The sequence below is a fragment of the Danio rerio genome, chromosome 22, assembly GCF_049306965.1.
Source record: "Danio rerio strain Tuebingen ecotype United States chromosome 22, GRCz12tu, whole genome shotgun sequence".
In the NCBI taxonomy this organism is placed as follows: Eukaryota; Metazoa; Chordata; class Actinopteri; order Cypriniformes; family Danionidae; genus Danio; species Danio rerio.
Window position 1 is genome coordinate 19,394,447 of NC_133197.1, and position 17,467 is coordinate 19,411,913.

At 33.9% G+C, this 17,467-nt stretch overlaps 2 protein-coding genes across 2 annotated transcripts; one reads left to right on the plus strand and one right to left on the minus strand.

The window, feature by feature from the left end:
* Positions 1-1,532: 1,532 nt before the first annotated feature.
* Positions 1,533-6,831, minus strand: micos13 (mitochondrial contact site and cristae organizing system subunit 13). The gene is given in 4 exon segments (NM_001044873.1): positions 1,533-1,976; positions 2,085-2,136; positions 4,445-4,601; positions 6,656-6,831. Coding segments are annotated over 4 exon segments (336 nt in total). The 5' UTR covers positions 6,685-6,831; the 3' UTR covers positions 1,533-1,878.
* Positions 6,832-7,416: 585 nt separating this feature from the next.
* Positions 7,417-16,477, plus strand: hsd11b1la (hydroxysteroid (11-beta) dehydrogenase 1-like a). Its single transcript, NM_200323.2, is given in 6 exon segments — positions 7,417-7,571; positions 9,449-9,579; positions 9,652-9,855; positions 14,978-15,071; positions 15,149-15,314; positions 15,739-16,477. Coding segments are annotated over 6 exon segments (864 nt in total). The 5' UTR covers positions 7,417-7,486; the 3' UTR covers positions 15,923-16,477.
* The last annotated feature ends 990 nt before the right edge of the window (positions 16,478-17,467 follow it).

Genomic DNA, 17,467 nt, shown 5'->3' on the forward strand with positions numbered 1-17,467 from the left:
ATAAATAAATAAAAATACGCATGGAGTAAACAGGTGAAAACAGCCATTGATTTCTACCTTTCAGCTCCAACCCTGATCAAATACAACTGAACCCATTTATTTAGGACCCGAGACAGCACTTGATAATTACAGACATGTGTTTGATTGGAATTGCAACTGAAATCTGCAGGAAGATAGATATCCAAATATAAAGTTGGTGACCCCTGCTTTAAAGGGTTAATTCACTCCAAAATGAAAATTATGTTATTAATTACTTTCCCTCAGTTTGTTCTGATTCCGAACCTGTGAGACCTTCATTGGTCTTCGAAATACAAATTGTAATCTGAGAGCTCTCTTATCCTTCATATATAGCAATGGTGACAATCTGTTTAAAGTTCCTAAAAGTATCAAAACAGACCAAACAGCTTCAGTGGTTTATTCAGAATGTTATTATGCTACAAGAATTCCTTTGCATGCACATGAAACTATTTTTTTCCAATCAGTTTTGTCAGTATAGGGGGGTCATTTACAAGAAATGTGCGTTGACGTATACAATGGATGCATTCAACTGAGTGCGACATGCATGAAAACAGTAGTGCTCTGGTCAATGCGCACCCTATAATGACACTGAGGACAATAATATTCATAATATTCTGATTGAACCACTACATGCTCTTTTTTTCAGGATATTTGTGTATATTGTGACTTGAAGTCTGGATGAGGGAGCTCTCAGAATTCATCAAAAATATTAATTTTCACCCCCAAAGGCAAGCAGGATGTGCTTGACATTGATATTAAAGTCAGCACCAAAAGACAGATTTCACCAATTACAGTATTAACACAACACTCAATGCAAGAAGTTTTTTTAAAAATATATAAAAACACTATTCTTAAATCAATTACTTTGCAACTAACAATAAAAAAATGTATTTTTCATCCAAAGATCGACATCAGAATTATATTGTATTGGCCAAAGTTAAGAAACGTATTTAAAACATCGTCCAGCTCTACTTTAAGTTTGAGCACTTTAAGGTCTAAATTCTCAGAAACTTAAACCCCAATTGTCCTAAAAACCCAGATTAAAAACAATCACGATAAGACTGTATATTGTGGTACATGACATTTTTGATCATATCACATGCTTTGCTTTCTTGCTTAACTATGTAGGGCACAACAAACTAAAAAACGAAGAAAACTGAAATAGTTTCCAGGCACACACATGGTCTGAGCATATTTTCTGGTAATACAAATATATATAAATGACCTCTGCATGACTTTCAAAATGAGTCAAGAGGCGAAAAAAGGGGTTGAGGTCTAACTTCACACGAATGCAGCTTTACTCTGTGGTAAAAATGAATAGTGTTACTAATGAAGCATTTGATGTGGTTAACTGATCATCCAATTGTTTCCGTACGTCATTTTCTTGTAAAGTAGTAGTAGAACCATGCAAATCACACAGAAAAAAAAAAGACATCCCTCAAAATATTTGACGCAATATATTTTTACATTAGACAGAGCAATACAGGAAACTATACAAACCTCTGTTATAGTGCTTTTGTAAAATTACAGATGGGACAATACCAGAACAGAGCATTTCCAGGAAAAGATTTCCCAAATAAATACAAGTGTTGAGTAACAATACACAAAGAAGGCGCTCTTATTATTTGAAATTAGGGTTCATTTTTGACAATTGTATTTCTATCTGGACAACATGTGCAATAACAAGGACATATTTAGGTTTGCACAAGTATAATCTTCATTATTTCCAATAGTTGTTTCTCAAAAGTGAGTGGAATTCAGTCTGTGATGTATATATGAAGTGGAAATCGCTTCTTGATTTGTCCAAGTCTTCTCAATGATTGAAATTTCTTGATAGCATATTACACTAATGCTGAAGATTCATTTTGACAGGTCTTTGACATACTGCAGGCCTTGTTTGGTGTAGTCACCAACTGTGGACGGAGCAACCGATAAAGCGTGGATAGACTTCTGGACCCCTGAGTTGGGGGAAAGAAATGGAGCGATTACATAACTATAGTATATTCATATACTGTGTGTAGTAAAATTAATTACATATAATTGTCACTAAATACAGAGGCATTTACCTGAGTTCCAAGCATCCAATGGGGAGAACTCAATTTTGGGGGTTGCTGGAAGCTAAAATATTATATTAAAGATCATTATAATAGTTTGACTTTGATAAAACATGGTATAATATGAAGAAGTATTTGGTTAGCAAAAAAATAAAATAAAATAAAAATAAAATAAAACACTTATTGCAATTCAAAGGTTAGTTAAGACTTTTTATTTACAAGAAGTGTGAGGCCCTGTTTGATTATACCAGATTGGATTGCTTGTAGTAGAAATGCTCAAGTGGTCAAAAGCATTCGAATGCACACAAAATGACTTGACCTAATTCTTAAATGACAAGACAAGTTGTTGATAAAGATGCAGAGATTAACCAAGCTGTTTGTAAACAAAACTTTAATTCTCAAATTCACTTAAATCAGGGTTTCTGAAGGTTTCACTAAGTTAAATTTAAGACATTTTAAGACATTTTTAAGAGCATTATGAATAAATTTTAAGACTTATACTGGGTGAAATGCTATGAATTTTTTTTTTTTCTAATATCCCAGTTAAAAAAGATTTTCACTCGCCCTATTAAAAAAAGGATAAAAATGTAATATATTTAATAAAACAATAATAATCATTTTGTTTGAATATATAATTTTGTACTTTTCAAATACATCCATTCACAAACCTTATAACCCTAAGAATAAAACAAAACATAGCAGTCAATTACTTCAGTCTACAATAATAATAATTTAATAATAAAAAAAAACTTATAAGAACTCTTAAGCAAATGTTGCTGTAACGAAAATAATTAAATGCTATTTTTAAATATAAAGTTTTATTGAGATGTACTGTTGGTGATTGTATGCATGTCAATGGCCAGATTGGGTAGCTATAAATGAACAAAGGAAAAATAAAAAAAAAGATTTAAGACCAACAACACAACATTTCAGTATATTTTATACTTTTTAAGGTCTACAATTTAGCTTTTGAGATTTAAGACATTTTAAGGCCCCGCAGATATCCTTTTTAATTTTCAAAAGGTGAGGTAGCTATAATACTAAAGCTAACTAGTTGTCTTTTTACACTACTTGGGTCCAAAAAGTTTAAATAAATCCACAAAATGAACATACAGAACAATTTTGTATAACAGTTGATCAAAAACGCGTTTGTCCAGCATCCTTTAACTGCTTTCTTTATATACATCGTATATTAATTCCCAAATAGACAAAATCATTTTGTTTTCATTGTTAACATATTAATTGGGTTTAAGTCGAAAAAGATTTCACTTTTCTTCAATTCAAAGAGATAAATTGACATTTCTTTCTTTTAATTTTATTTTGAGCTGTATTATTTGGTTACTGAGCAGAGATAAATAATAAATTAAAAAAGGTTGTTTTCAATCACATGGTTATGGTGAATGAATGAATGAGAGTTATAGAAGAAAGTTCATTTTTTGGGATTTATACCATTTTTTAAAGAAGATATAAATAGAAAATAACCACATATGCCGAGCGTGATCCTTATATCATGAAGAGGACCAAGTTTTCTACTGAGCTAAAATATTTTTATATTTAAAATACATTACATTCCATGAAAAAAATACCATAGTATATACTAGTGTCCGGAAGCATACAATAAATAATTACTTGAATTAAACTGTCGTAGTAATTATATTGTTGCTGTGGTATGACACAACTGTAGCAATAAACAAATTATTGAATAGGCTTAAGTTTTCTACACTATAACACCATTACCATGCACCACAGATTATAATAATGTTACAGTATTTATTACAGTCTATCAGTGTACTATGCTACAGTATTTTATAGCATCCGTTAACTAAGAGTTAAACACGTTATACACTTTACTATGTGGTTCAAAAACATGTTTATTATAAATTACAAGTTTTTCCCCACGCAGACATGAAAGCATACAAAAGCATGGACGCAGTCTACATACTTGATATATACAGTCTACATACATATGCAAACATTTGTTTGCAGAACAATTGATGTTCTGATAGCGATTCCTATGTAGGAGAATCACTTCCTGCCCTCCATCTGAGTCTAGCGCGTCAACAATGAAAACCATGAAACTGTGATTCATTTGTGTGTAAATGTTTCATCCTTAGTTTATGAAATGCTCTTTTTTTAAAATCTGAAATCGTGAGTTTTGTGTGAAGGTGTTGCGATGCATTTTAATACCATATGTAAACAGTCTTCTGTGCATCAAGACTATTTAATTACCCAAAAGACTTCCCCGCTATCTCTCTTTTTATTCAATAATGTCAGTGCTGCCATCTGCCATATACTGTAGCCTTACACTTCATCAAAAAGTCAAGTTCTACTTTCGTTATCAATCATACACTTAGTTTCATTTCTTTTCATACCTCGAAGCCAAAGTACTTCATCCACTCATCCACAGCAGGTGGTATGGCTGATTTAGCTCGGGCCAAGGCCACAGATCCCTCATTACTACCTCCAAGAAGTCCTGAATCATATGCCACATACAGGGCTCCTCCCGCAATGGTCACTTTTGTTGCAAACCTAAAACATAAAGAAACACAAATACAATGAGGTAAAGTTGGTTTTATATTTGCACATTCCTTTATTTAACTGTTTCTATTGCTTTCCATGCTAATTTGAATATTAGGTCAGAATTAGCATGGAAGTATGACTTCAAAACAACATTAGCACCATCAAATTTACTGTAAACAATGCTGTACTTTGATAATCATTGGCTGCTAAATTAAATCCATATCCATTTTTTAACTAAAAAAAAAAAAAAACAATTAAAATTCATTATTCTCATGTAGGCGGTGCTAAAATGTCCATTTTCCTCTGATTGGTCAACCAAATCTGAGCTTGTGACGTAGCCCCCAAAATAAGAGCCCTCTGAGGACAATACCCAGGCTTTGAATTATTAATATTTAGTTATATGTATATAATTATATAAACTAAGTTTACATATTCTGTCATTTGATCAGTTATCAGGCTTACATTCATTGCCTCTTTAACGCACACGATGTAAATCTCTGACAAGGTGCCTTTATTTAGCCTGTAGCCTATATAACAGTTTAGATTTGTTTTACAGATAATGTTCTATTACTTTAAATGTTCTTATTTATAGTTTATATAAAATCTTAATATATTATAGTTATTGATGTCATTCGTCTTATTCTTCAGTAGATCTGTAAATAATGTATTTTATAAAATGATCGTTTATAAGAACCAAGTTATTAATAAGTGTAATTCTCCAAATAAAAGTCTTGATTAGTCATGTCGTTTTAAAGATTTTCTACAATTTAAGCAGAAATAGGTTAAACAGAACTTAATTTGGCATAGTGCTCTCTGTGGGCATCACGTGCTAAAATGATTATTATTAATAATAACAATAATAATTATATTATTTAAGCCTACAGTAGCTCTGAAACAATCATGGAAACCAGGTGCTGCTCACAGATGTATATCTTTGCTCAGCATCAGGTGTACAGCAGCAATAAGTTTGGCAGTGAACTATAAACATAAATTATTATTAATAATAACATTATTATTATTATTACTGTCAAGGCCTTGCTCGGAAACAATCATGCAAACCAGGTGCTACTCGGAAATGGCTATCTTTGCTCAGCATCAGGTGCACAGCTTGACAGCGTGCACAGCAACAATGTTTGGCAGCGAACTATGACCTTATTTTATTGACAAAAGTCTAATAATACTGCTAATTTACGTTTTTATTTAATTTATGCATACGCAATGAATGTAAGCCTCATAACTGATCAAATGACAGAATATGTAAACTTTGTAATTATATAAATAGTATAGTTATTATTTATATACACACACACACATACATATACATATATATATATATATATATATATATATATATATATATATATATATATAAAATGATTAAAAGTTATTATTAAAATCATGTTTTTTTGTAATCAAAAGAAACACCGAAAAACGGCCGTTTTCTTAACTTTTTTTTTTTTTTTTGGACGCAAGATATCCTAATTCTGCTAGTATGATTTCCCCATTTAAAATTTGCAAAGATAATTATATTATCGAGGAGAATGTCTAAATATAAAACCAACTTTACCTCTATTATTTTGAAGGTTCTGTCTGAAATCATATGCAAGTATGACTCGAAAACAACATTAGCACTATTTATTTGACTGGAAACAACTTTACCTTCATCACAAATACAGCCATTCAAAGTACGTTAAAGCTGAAGGAAAGAGAGCATGTTTACAAGCTTCTCAGGTTATTATGACCCCAAATATATGATGATTACTTAAAATATATATGATTAACTCTAATACAAAACAGGATTTAACATTTTTACTGTCAAAGTTATTGCTGAATTGAGTAATTAGCATGCTAGCTATATTTAAACGACATTATAGGTAAAAATAGCAACTAAAATACGAGGTAATTTAATTTTAATGTAAATACAGATATATATATATAATATAATTATATAAAGTATAATAATGTATAAAGTATAAAAAAAACACTTAAACCCAAACAGACACTTGTGTGCTAACTTAGTTAGCAACCAGCTTCAGATACAAAAACAACACATAAACACTTACTTGACGACAGGGAAAATCTTAGCAGCCATATTTTAAAAGCAAAATTATGCTCTAAAGAACAATATTTCGTATCAAAACACTTCACAGGATGCTTTGTTTTACTATTTTGTCAGCGAGTTTCACCGACAAGGGCATTTGCTCTAGCAAACCGAAATGGTAGCAATAAAGTTCGTTTTGAATCCAGCTGTAGATCTGCACATTCGACAAAACGAACGACGAACATATAAAACGTAATAATTATATGTTTGAGTATTTTTGAACATATGAATATTCTATATATATAAGCATTAAAAGTAGAAGGGTGTTACTTTAAAAGACAATTCGGTTTTATATATTTGGTGAAAGTGCCGCCACGTTTTTCCTGTGGCTCAGATCGATTGACTAATTTTAAAATCACGTTTTTTTAGATTGTATGTGTAATATTAATTAAAAAAGAATCTTTAGCAGAGTCGCCAACGATAATAAAAGTAAGTTTAAAAAAGTAAAAAGTAAGCCTAAGTGAATAATAATTATGTTTTTATCCTTACTTTCGGTTTGTATTTCATAGTCTGTCAGGTCGTTCCGAATTTATAAACCCAACCACAATATTAACGTTATAATGCAAATAAAACAAGAATGACTGATTATTACAACACAATATTAACAGAAGTTACAAAATGCATTAAGTGCTAGCTGCCAAGTTATCTAAAGCCGGATTGTACTTTGGCACTAGCTCCGCCTGTCTGAACTTAGATTTAAAAACCTGTTCTGCCTGTTCTCTTGGTGTCGACTGCTGACTTTACAAAGTTGTGCATTTTGTAAGCTGTGCACAGATTTGCCATATTCCTTCAAATGAAGCTTTATGCCAAATTACTGCTTTGCAGCATATGCGTCGCGTTCATTGCGGTCCGATGGAGTGCTCCATCATTTAATGAGGGTGAGTTTAACAGCCTTTATGTTTATCTACGTGCTGTAAAATGTATTCTATTGTCTGTAAATTGATAAGTGATATGTCTTTACAGCTATTTAGAAAGTAGTCTATGCTACAAAGTGGTGGGAAAGCTTGTGGAAAGATTTGTGGACCCAAAAAACTAATATAGCCTATCTACACTCTCAGAAGGTAGGCCTCCAAAGGCTGTCACTGGGGTGGTACCTTTTCAAAAGGTACAAATTTGTGCTTAAATGTATATATTAATACCTTAAGGGTACACATTACTAAAAAGTACAAAAGTGTTCCTAATATAATATAATCTTTTTAGGTACCAATATGGAGCCTTTAAGTTAGAATCTGTACCTTTTGAAAAGGTACCACCCCAGTGACAGCATGCATACCTTTATTTCTGAGAGTGTAATAAATGTATTTATCTACGTGTTAACATTACGTGTTCACATTATTTCTTAAAGTACTTTTTTTCTCTTAAAATTATTTTAATTCGATCCTCAAACCCCAGGCGACAGGTCTATAAAACAGCAAGCATTTAAAATGTTATAAATCTGCAATACTGTTGGAGTTTGACATCAACATCCACAGAAAACATAGAATTAGGCATAACTTTGGATAAAATATCACGGTTTTGTGGTATTGTAATTGCTGCTCTAAAATAAAATATATTCTTTTTAAATGTTGGGGTTAAAAACAAAAACTTATTTCCCATTTGAACACGATATATTTTATTTTGAGGAACATTTAAAATATTTCGGAGCAGTAGCCGAAACTGTCAGGCTGAATAATTCAAATTAATCATTGACTTCTGCTGTCTTTATTTGTTTTAAAAACACAGATTTCTTTACAATTTAAAACTGCGTCTTTGAATATCTTTTCTGCTGGACATTCTGTAGTCCTAAAAAAAAAAAAAAAAAAAACATAAAAAAACATAAATAAAAAAATAATACACATATCTTTGGAATGGTACAGCAAAAAATGTTTACGGTTTTAAAACCTTGACTTTTCCGAACCGCGGTATACCTTAAAAATGGTTATAGTCCCATAACTACATACAATAAAATTTTTTGTTAGCAAATAAGATAAGATGAATAAGTTTTTCATATTTAAAAAACATATCTGCAGTTGTTATTTATTTGTGTGACTCAATCAGCTAGTTTGTGTAAAGAAGCATAGCATAGAATTTGTCAATGTGAAGAAATGAATATTTTATTGCCACTACAGATTAAATTTTTTGCCATCTTATCACTACGTGCAAGTGAGCAGTCAAGTATGTTAAATAAAGAAACATGACCTGCCCCTAGGGAACTGGCCTATTCATAAAACGTTTAAAATAGAGCTTAATATTGCACTTTATTTCCTGTTAGGGTCATGAAAAATGGATTTTATTCGTTTGGCAACTCGTGATAGATTTGTACAAATCTGTGATATCTTAATTTAATAGCTATCAACATGAACTTCCATGCCTTTTCAGAAAAAAAGTTCTGAAACCACCAAGTATCGGCTCACAGATGTATAAATAGTCAATGTATTTATTAAAATATTAAATCAGCCGTCTGCTATGACACTTATGCAATTCTTACGTAACAAGTAACAGAGTATCTCTGCCCCACAGGTTAGCAGTTATGCCTTTAAAATAATGAATTGCCAGAGAACGTTTGTCAGAATACAAAGAGGCTTTTGAAAAAAGTTTAAAGTAACTTTCCACACAATAAACGTGACCAATTGGAAAAGACCATCCCTAAACACCAATATTGTGATAAAAGAAAGCTGGAATTATCTTTTGCCCTTTAAAGCAGTGAACATTGAACACAGTCTTTGCATTGTTTATGTAACGACTGTCATACAGTGAAATATGTTTTTTTTTTTAGAGTCACTAAAAGGTGCCCGGGTGCTGGTGACTGGTGCCAGTACTGGCATTGGTGAGCAGTTGGCGTACCATTATGCACGTTTAGGAGCTCAAATTGTAATCACCGCGAGGAGAGGAAATGTTTTAGAACAGGTCAGTTGAGTTTCTGCTATCATTCATGCTTTAAGCATATTCGATTGCTTCAATATGTTTAATCTGACTCAGGTTGTGAGCAAGTGCCGGGAAATGGGGGCTCAAAAGGCTTTCTACATCCCTGCGGACATGGCCAACCCCTCTGATGCCGATCTTGTGGTGAAGTATGCCATCGAACAGCTTGGAGGACTGGATTACCTGGTTCTGAACCACATCGGGCCCAGTCCGTACCAAATGTGGGATGGAGATGTTCAGCACACACGATGGCTACTAGAGGTGCAGAATCACATTGAAGATGTTGTTTATTGAAGATTTACTGAAACAACACACAACATTTTATTCTTGTTAGTATTTATTTACATATTCTTTATGCCAGAGTTTCTAAACCATGTTCCAGGAGGACCAACTGCTCTGCCGATTTTCCACCTCTTCTTAATCAAACACTCCTGATTCAGATCATCAGCTCATTAGCAGCGACTGAAGGACTTGTAATGGGTGTAACAGTCAAAAGAGACATCCAAAACATGCAGTGTTGGTGGTCCTCCAGAATTGCGGTTGAGAAACACTATGCCATTTCTAACCTAAAGTTCATATAATTGCAACACATGCATGTTTATAAAATAATGAAAGTAAATGTGGATCAAAAATGCATGCTGCTAAAGTCATCCATGTGAATGTTCGCATTCACAATATACTAAAATAAAAATCACTTTAGCTCTCTAATGCCATTCACACTGCTGTACTTTCAACTAGGACAAGTATCACAAATTTATAGTAGTCTTTTTTATGAACTCGGTGCTATAAAACTAAACTTTGTGTTGTTACAAAAGAGAACATTTCACAGGCTGGAAAAGATACATGTGGTTAAACTCTGTAAAATTTGGCTGGAGAAATCTTTCCCCCCTTATGTAAAATTCCCAATTATAGATTCCTATTAAATTGGCCGGATGTTGCGCACCAAAGAATGTTAAATATGACTGCACTGCAGTAAAGAGGAGTATACTGAAAATTCAAACTCAAGTAAAAGTACCATTGCATGCCAAAAAAGTAGTGCAAGTAGAGTAAAAGTATCTGTTCTAAATACTACTCAGAGTGTGAGTAAAACATAGCTCTTATAAAAGTACACAAGAGTAGGGACTATTATATTGTGATAATTCGTTCACCGGTGATGCAGTGGCGCAGTATTTAGTGCTGTCGCCTCACAGCAAAAAAGTTGCTGGTTTGAGCCTCTGCTGGGTCAGTTGGCGTTTCTGTGTGGAGTTTGCATGTTCTCCCTGCATTCGTGTGGGTTTCCTTTCCACTCCGATTTCCCCAACAGTCCAAAGACATGCGGTACAGGTGAATTGGGTAGGCTAAAATTGTCTGTAGTGTATTAGTGTGAATGAGTGTGTATGGATGTTTCCCAGATATGGGTTGCAGCTGGAAGGGCATCCGCTGCGTAAAACATATGCTGGATAAATTGGCGGTTCATTCCGATGTGGCGACCACCGGTTTAATAAAGGGACTAAGCTGAAAAAAAAATGAATGAATAATTATTTTCCCGTATAATATAAATTAAAATGTGAGACTAATTTAATGTGAACACATTTGCACCTATAATAAGCCAACAGGAAGCAGGTTGAGCACATTTACATCTTTGTAAGTGACCTAAAAATCTCTCAAAAAAGGTGAAAGGGTATCTAGATGTGACGATTTGTTAATTCCTAAGTTATGCACTTTGAACCCTGAGTAACAAGCGACACATGTCCAGCAGTGATTGGAGCACTGATATAAGACAAGCAATTTGTGAATGTGCCTGAAAACGTTCTGTAGTGCATTTAGTTACTGTGTAATGCCATTTCGCAATTACATTGAGCAACATTCTTACTGTAGTTATCCTTAATTTTTATATCAGGGTTGGGCAAAAATACATTGAAATATATTTTAAAATAAAATACCAAATGCCTCGTGTATTACATGTATCAAAATAAACTACAAAATACATCAGCCCCAAATGTATCAAAATAAAATAGGCACATTTGATCAATCCCTTCACCATTAAACTGACTTAGTGAAGCAAACCATGTTTGACAGCAGAAACGTTTCTCTAAGCAAATTTAACTCAGCTTGTCCGCACCTTGTAAACCTCTACTCCTATGAGACAAAAACACAGAGTAAACCTGTTTCTCTTTGAGCAAGAAGGTCGCTGGTTTGTCTCCAGGCTGGGTCAGTTGGCATATTTTTTTAAGAGTCGTTTTGAGGTGTTGCGCTACGCTGTTTAAATAGCAAATGCAGTAGCGCTCATTTGTGTGTCCATAGGCGTTCTGGTCTAAAAAGGGAGGCGTTCTGAGGCGGACCGCTGGCGCGTTGCTATTTTGAGAAACTATAATAGATTTTTCATTAGACCAAAACTAACCCGCTGGCGCAGAGTTGCGCCTCGCTTACGCACTGCTTAATACGCACAAGAGAGCAATAGGCAAATATCTTTACATATGAAAAAATTTAAATAATAAGGATATATATATAGGATATAATAAGAATAGATATAGGATATAAATATAAAGGATTAAAATATTACAAAACATATTATTTTCTAGCCTACATAAATATGAAAAATCACTGCTTTTATGTCTTCTTCATCCTGGGAGGCTTTTTCAGTTCATTCATAACAATTTGCTTTTTTATAATGTTATTATTATTAGCAGTATTATTTATTATATCCATATTTCTATTTGTTTTTATTAAAAACAAGCTTAGATTTGCCCACCTGTCAGGTTTTAGACCATATGGGGCACAGCATGTGTTTTAGGATATAACTCAGGTTTTGAGCACACTTTGTTATTATTGTTCATTTATTAGTTTGCTGGAAATTAGAACTGAATTTAGAAATAGTTTTGAAACGAATATTTTCGCTTAACAAACAAAATTATTTATTTATAGACTAATTAATGTCTGTGCGTAAAGGTTTCCCTATCCAAGAGCGAATTTGAAAGTAGTTCCATTATCTCTCATTCTCACGCAGTAGATGCTCTGTTTAACAGTTTTCTGTTAAAAACTGTTAACCTGTTAACTGTTTGCTAGTGAAATGCTCATTTTCTCCACTTAGACTTACTTTACGTCCTGTAAATAGCGAATGCGCTTATGGCGCGACGCAGCTGGCTCTTAAAGGGAATGGGAGATGAGACTCTAATTGGTTTATTCTCAAAACACACCTAGAACTCATTAAGAAAATAAACTCAACCCTTTTAGACCATGCGCCACGGCGCAAAGCAGTTGCAATTTTTCCCGTCCTTAAATTAGCAAAAACACATTCTGACACGTCCTGAAAGCGTTTGCGCCCTGCAAAAACAAAATTAGTGACTGTAGGTTGAAGAAAATGGTGCAGTAAAAATACTGATGTAGCCAATCTAGGCTCATTCTAAAAATGTAGTCGCATGAACGTTTCTGGAGACCGGGAAATACGTCTCGGCAGGTATGTATTTTTGCAGCTTTTGTTCGCGCTTAAACCCACCAGAAGCCGCTGTTGAAAGACCGTCTGTCTGACTGACTGCACGAAATGCAACGACGTCATACCGCCTCCTAGCGTTAGCTCAAAAAATGAAATGCAGCCATACGTACCTCCGGCTACATATTTCACAATCTCCAGAAACCTCCATGGGACTACGTTTTCAGAATGAGCCTGTGTTGGATATCACCCTAAAATGTACTGAAGTGATGTACTCAAGTTTAATTATGTCATGACTTTACTTAGAGAAGCACATTATAATTAACCCATTCTTAACTGCTCATGGGGCTCTATTTTGACGATCCATGCGCAAAGCGGAAAGCGCAGGGCGCAAATGCATTCAGGACGTGTCAGAATCCACTTTTGGTATTTTAAGGACGAAAAAATCCGCTTTGCGCCATGGCGCATGGTCTAAAAGGGTTGAGTTTATTTTCTTAATGAGTTATAGGTGTGTTTTGAGAATAAACCAATCAGAGTCTCATCTCCCATTCCCTTTAAGAGTCAATTGCGTCGCGCCATAAGCGCATTTGCCATTCACATGACGTAAAGTAAGTGGAAGTGGAAAAACTGAGCATTTCACTAGCAAGAAAACAGTTAAACAGAGCATCTACCGCGCGAGAATGAGATAAGGCATCTCATAATTCACTTTCACTTTTGCTCTTGTGGATAGGGAAACCTTTTATGCACAGACATCAATTAGCCTATAAATAATTAATTTTGTTTGTTTAGCACAAATATTTGTTTCAAAACTATTTCTAACTTAAGTACTAATTTCCAGCAAACGAATAAATGAACAATAATAACGAAGTGTGGTCAAACAACTTATTATTATAAGTTATATAATAACTTATTATTATGAGTTATATCTTAATACACATGCTGTGCCCCATATGGTCTAAAACTTGCAGGTGGGCAAATCTAATCTTGTTTTTAATAAAACAAATATAAATATGCATATAATAAATAATACTGCTAATAATAATAACATTATACAAAAGCAAATTGAATTAACTTAAAAAGCCTCCCGAGATAAAGAAGGTTTCAAGGCAGTGGTTTTTAAATTTAAGTAGGCTAGAAAATAAAATGTTTTGTAATATTTTGATCCTTTATATTTATATCCTATATATATATCCTTATTATTTTAATTATTTTTCATATGTAAAGATATTTGCGTATTGCTCTACATCTTGTGTGTATTAAGCAGTGTGTAAGCGAAGGCGCACTCTGCGTCGGATTTTAGACCGGGTTTGTTCTAGTCTAAAGAACAGACTATTACAGTTTCTCAAAATAGCAACGCACCACAACACGCCTGCTTTTTTTAGACCAGAAGGCATATGGGCGCACATATGAGCGCAAATGCATTTGCTATTTAAACAGCTTGGCGCAAAATGTCAAAACGACTCTTGCGCCTAGCTGAAACTAGCAATTAACAATTGCGTCGTGCCTTGTGCCACATTGCGCCGGGTGTATGATATGGCCCATGAATTACTTATGTACGTCCATCTAGTGAAATTACATTGAACAACAATAGAAAAGTGCAACAAGAACAGCTTAAACACAGGAGTTCATGAGTGGCTAAGGATGAGTTAGTGGTGATGTGGCCCTCCAAGTAAAGTTATAACACAGTTGTACATTAACATGTCATGAGTTCCTCTTGGTCACATTTAGCTTAAACTTAAATGTTAATTAATACATTAAATAACAACATGTGCTAACAAGTAATTAAGGTAGCCGTTTTTCACACATGCACTCACATAAATGTGAATCATGTTGTAGTTAAAGATAGTTCATGATTAGCACACACCTTAACTCATTATTAATTCATAATAAAGAAATGTTTCATTTACATATTACTACATTATTCATGTACTGTTATTGTAATAAGTTGCCTATTCTTTTTCTACCCTCTTACAGGTGAATTTTCTCAGTTACCTCCAGATGGCTCAAAAAGCTTTGCCGACTCTTGAAAAAAGTAAAGGATCGATCGTTGTTGTTTCCTCCTTGCTAGGTAACTAAAATATATAACTTTTTATCAAAATTCTGCGTAAATCATACAATCTATTTAATAACATCTATTTTCCACAGGAAAGATTTGTGGTCCTTTTGCTTTGCCGTATGCTTCAACTAAGTTTGCACTCAACGGTTTCTTTGGAGGGCTTCAGAATGAGCTAGCAATGCAAAAAAGCAACGTGTCTATTACCATATGCATACTCGGCCTGATCGACACAGATAGTGCCATGGAGAAAATCAAGTAAGATCAAACTAGCAACAAGAGCTTTCGATTTTAAGCTAATGAATGCATTAAACCTATAAAAAAGTGCACTCAGAACTGCTGATGAAAAAGATTTTTTAAGTTTAAGTCTTAGGATTGAATTGAAAATATATGAAAATGTGTTGTACAAGCCTCCAAGCTAACAAGTATCAGTATGTAATGTAAAAACTAGACAAAACAAGGATATTAAGTAACACTGAGTGTACCAATTACCATTTTCAAATTGTGCCTTTAAGTTTTGGCAAGAGTTGCAATCACAGTTCTAGTACTAAACACAAGCAAAGTCTAATATGTAGTCATAAATAGCAGTTGACTTGTGTAACTCAGAAATCCCTATCACACATAATAGCTTAAGTGGCCAATAAAAGTCACATTCTTCCTCTTTCTGATGTGTTTGATGCAGAGGTTACATCAACATGACTGCCTACCCTTCACACGAAGCCGCCTTGCAGATTATCCAAGCTGGAGCAACTCGACAGTCTGAGTCCTTTTACCCATGGTACACCTTCTACGCAACTCTCTTCAGGGATTGGTTCCCCTACTTAAGGGATAAAGTGATTCAAAACTCCTACACATACAATCCTTAAATGGATATGGAAGCACTTACTGGAAACTGACAGCTCAATGGGAATCTGTGTATGGAGAACAATATTAGTTTTAGCGCATTTGTGATGACACACCAAGCGCCAGGGATCATGAAGGGGATGGGAGCCCTTCACCCAAGACCAAAACATACTTAAATAACATGTATTTTGTTGAGAATTTATTTTAGACTCTCCAATATATCTCAAATATAATATGAATGGGAGTTAGAATAGACCTACAGACCAGTACATGCTGCTGTGATGCTAAAAAAGTTGTAATCAAGCATATTGCACTTTGCTTAATCGCAATGTTCACATTTTTGTCTGAAACCATCAGCAAACTCAAACTAGTGTATATTCCAGAATCAGATTGTTTTCTTTGTGTTGGCAACTCAACAGGGTTGCCAAGAATTGAGATACAATTTAACCACTTGCCTCGGGTTGTATTTTTATTCTGCGGTTAAATGTTTGGCATAGGCCTCTTGCATAACATATATCCTGAAATGTTTCAGGATTATGAAACTTTTGTTACTCTTTTATCATAAACCTTTTTGAAGTGCACTGAGTGACTGGGTGTTTTTGTGGCAACAGATTGGCAGGATTCAGGAATGGGCTATATGCACACTGACCTTTAATTAGCCAGGCAGCCCAAGGGCATCCTGTGAACTGTCTTTTTGTTAAAAAATTGTCACGTTTAAGATCTGATTTCTTTAAAAATCAGCGATCTTCCCTGCCTGTTAGATATTCGATATGAAGTAGGTCTCAGATCAGACAAGAAGCACTGCATTAAATTCCATTTCCCCCTGCCATGATCTTTAAAATATGACAGTTTGTTTTATCCCAGTATTTTCAATGGAATTTCTGCGCTAGCCTATTGCTACCGATGCCGCTAGTGGTTACAACAGTCTTTCATGTAATTACGCTTGAACAACTAATGTATTTAACTGATTGTATTTGAATTGAATTACAACATGCTGTAAAAAAACTGTGTGAAGTTTAAATACTCACATTAATCTCTTACCGGAAGTTTATCGTTGGCTATAATAAAACTTTAGCTGCATAGAGCCCATCTCAGAAAAATGTATCTATTCACGCTTTAATTAATATCTCGAATGTTTTATTTAGATTCTTAATTTAAATTATTTCACAGCTTTAAGCTTACATCAGTTGTTGTTTTACTGGATAGGCCATGTGGAAGTCAGGAGACACGTCAGATGTGCTGTGATTTTAAAGCATAAGATGATTTTTGATATTATTTCTGACAGCAACTGGCATATTTACCAAAAAATAAAAAAATAAATCTCTAATGTATGCGGTCATGTAAAATAATTTACATATTTTGAATTTTTATATTGGGATAGTTACAGACGATTACTTAAAGCACTTTTGGGATAGTTTCTTTAAAACATGGCAGCCCTTACTCAACGATTTTCCCTTTCACACATCTTCTTGTCCTCTTTCTGACGAGATTATCTTAAAGGATAACAATTTTCCATAAAAAGCTTCTGGCTTGAGTTTATGACTGATAACATTTAACCTTTACAGCTT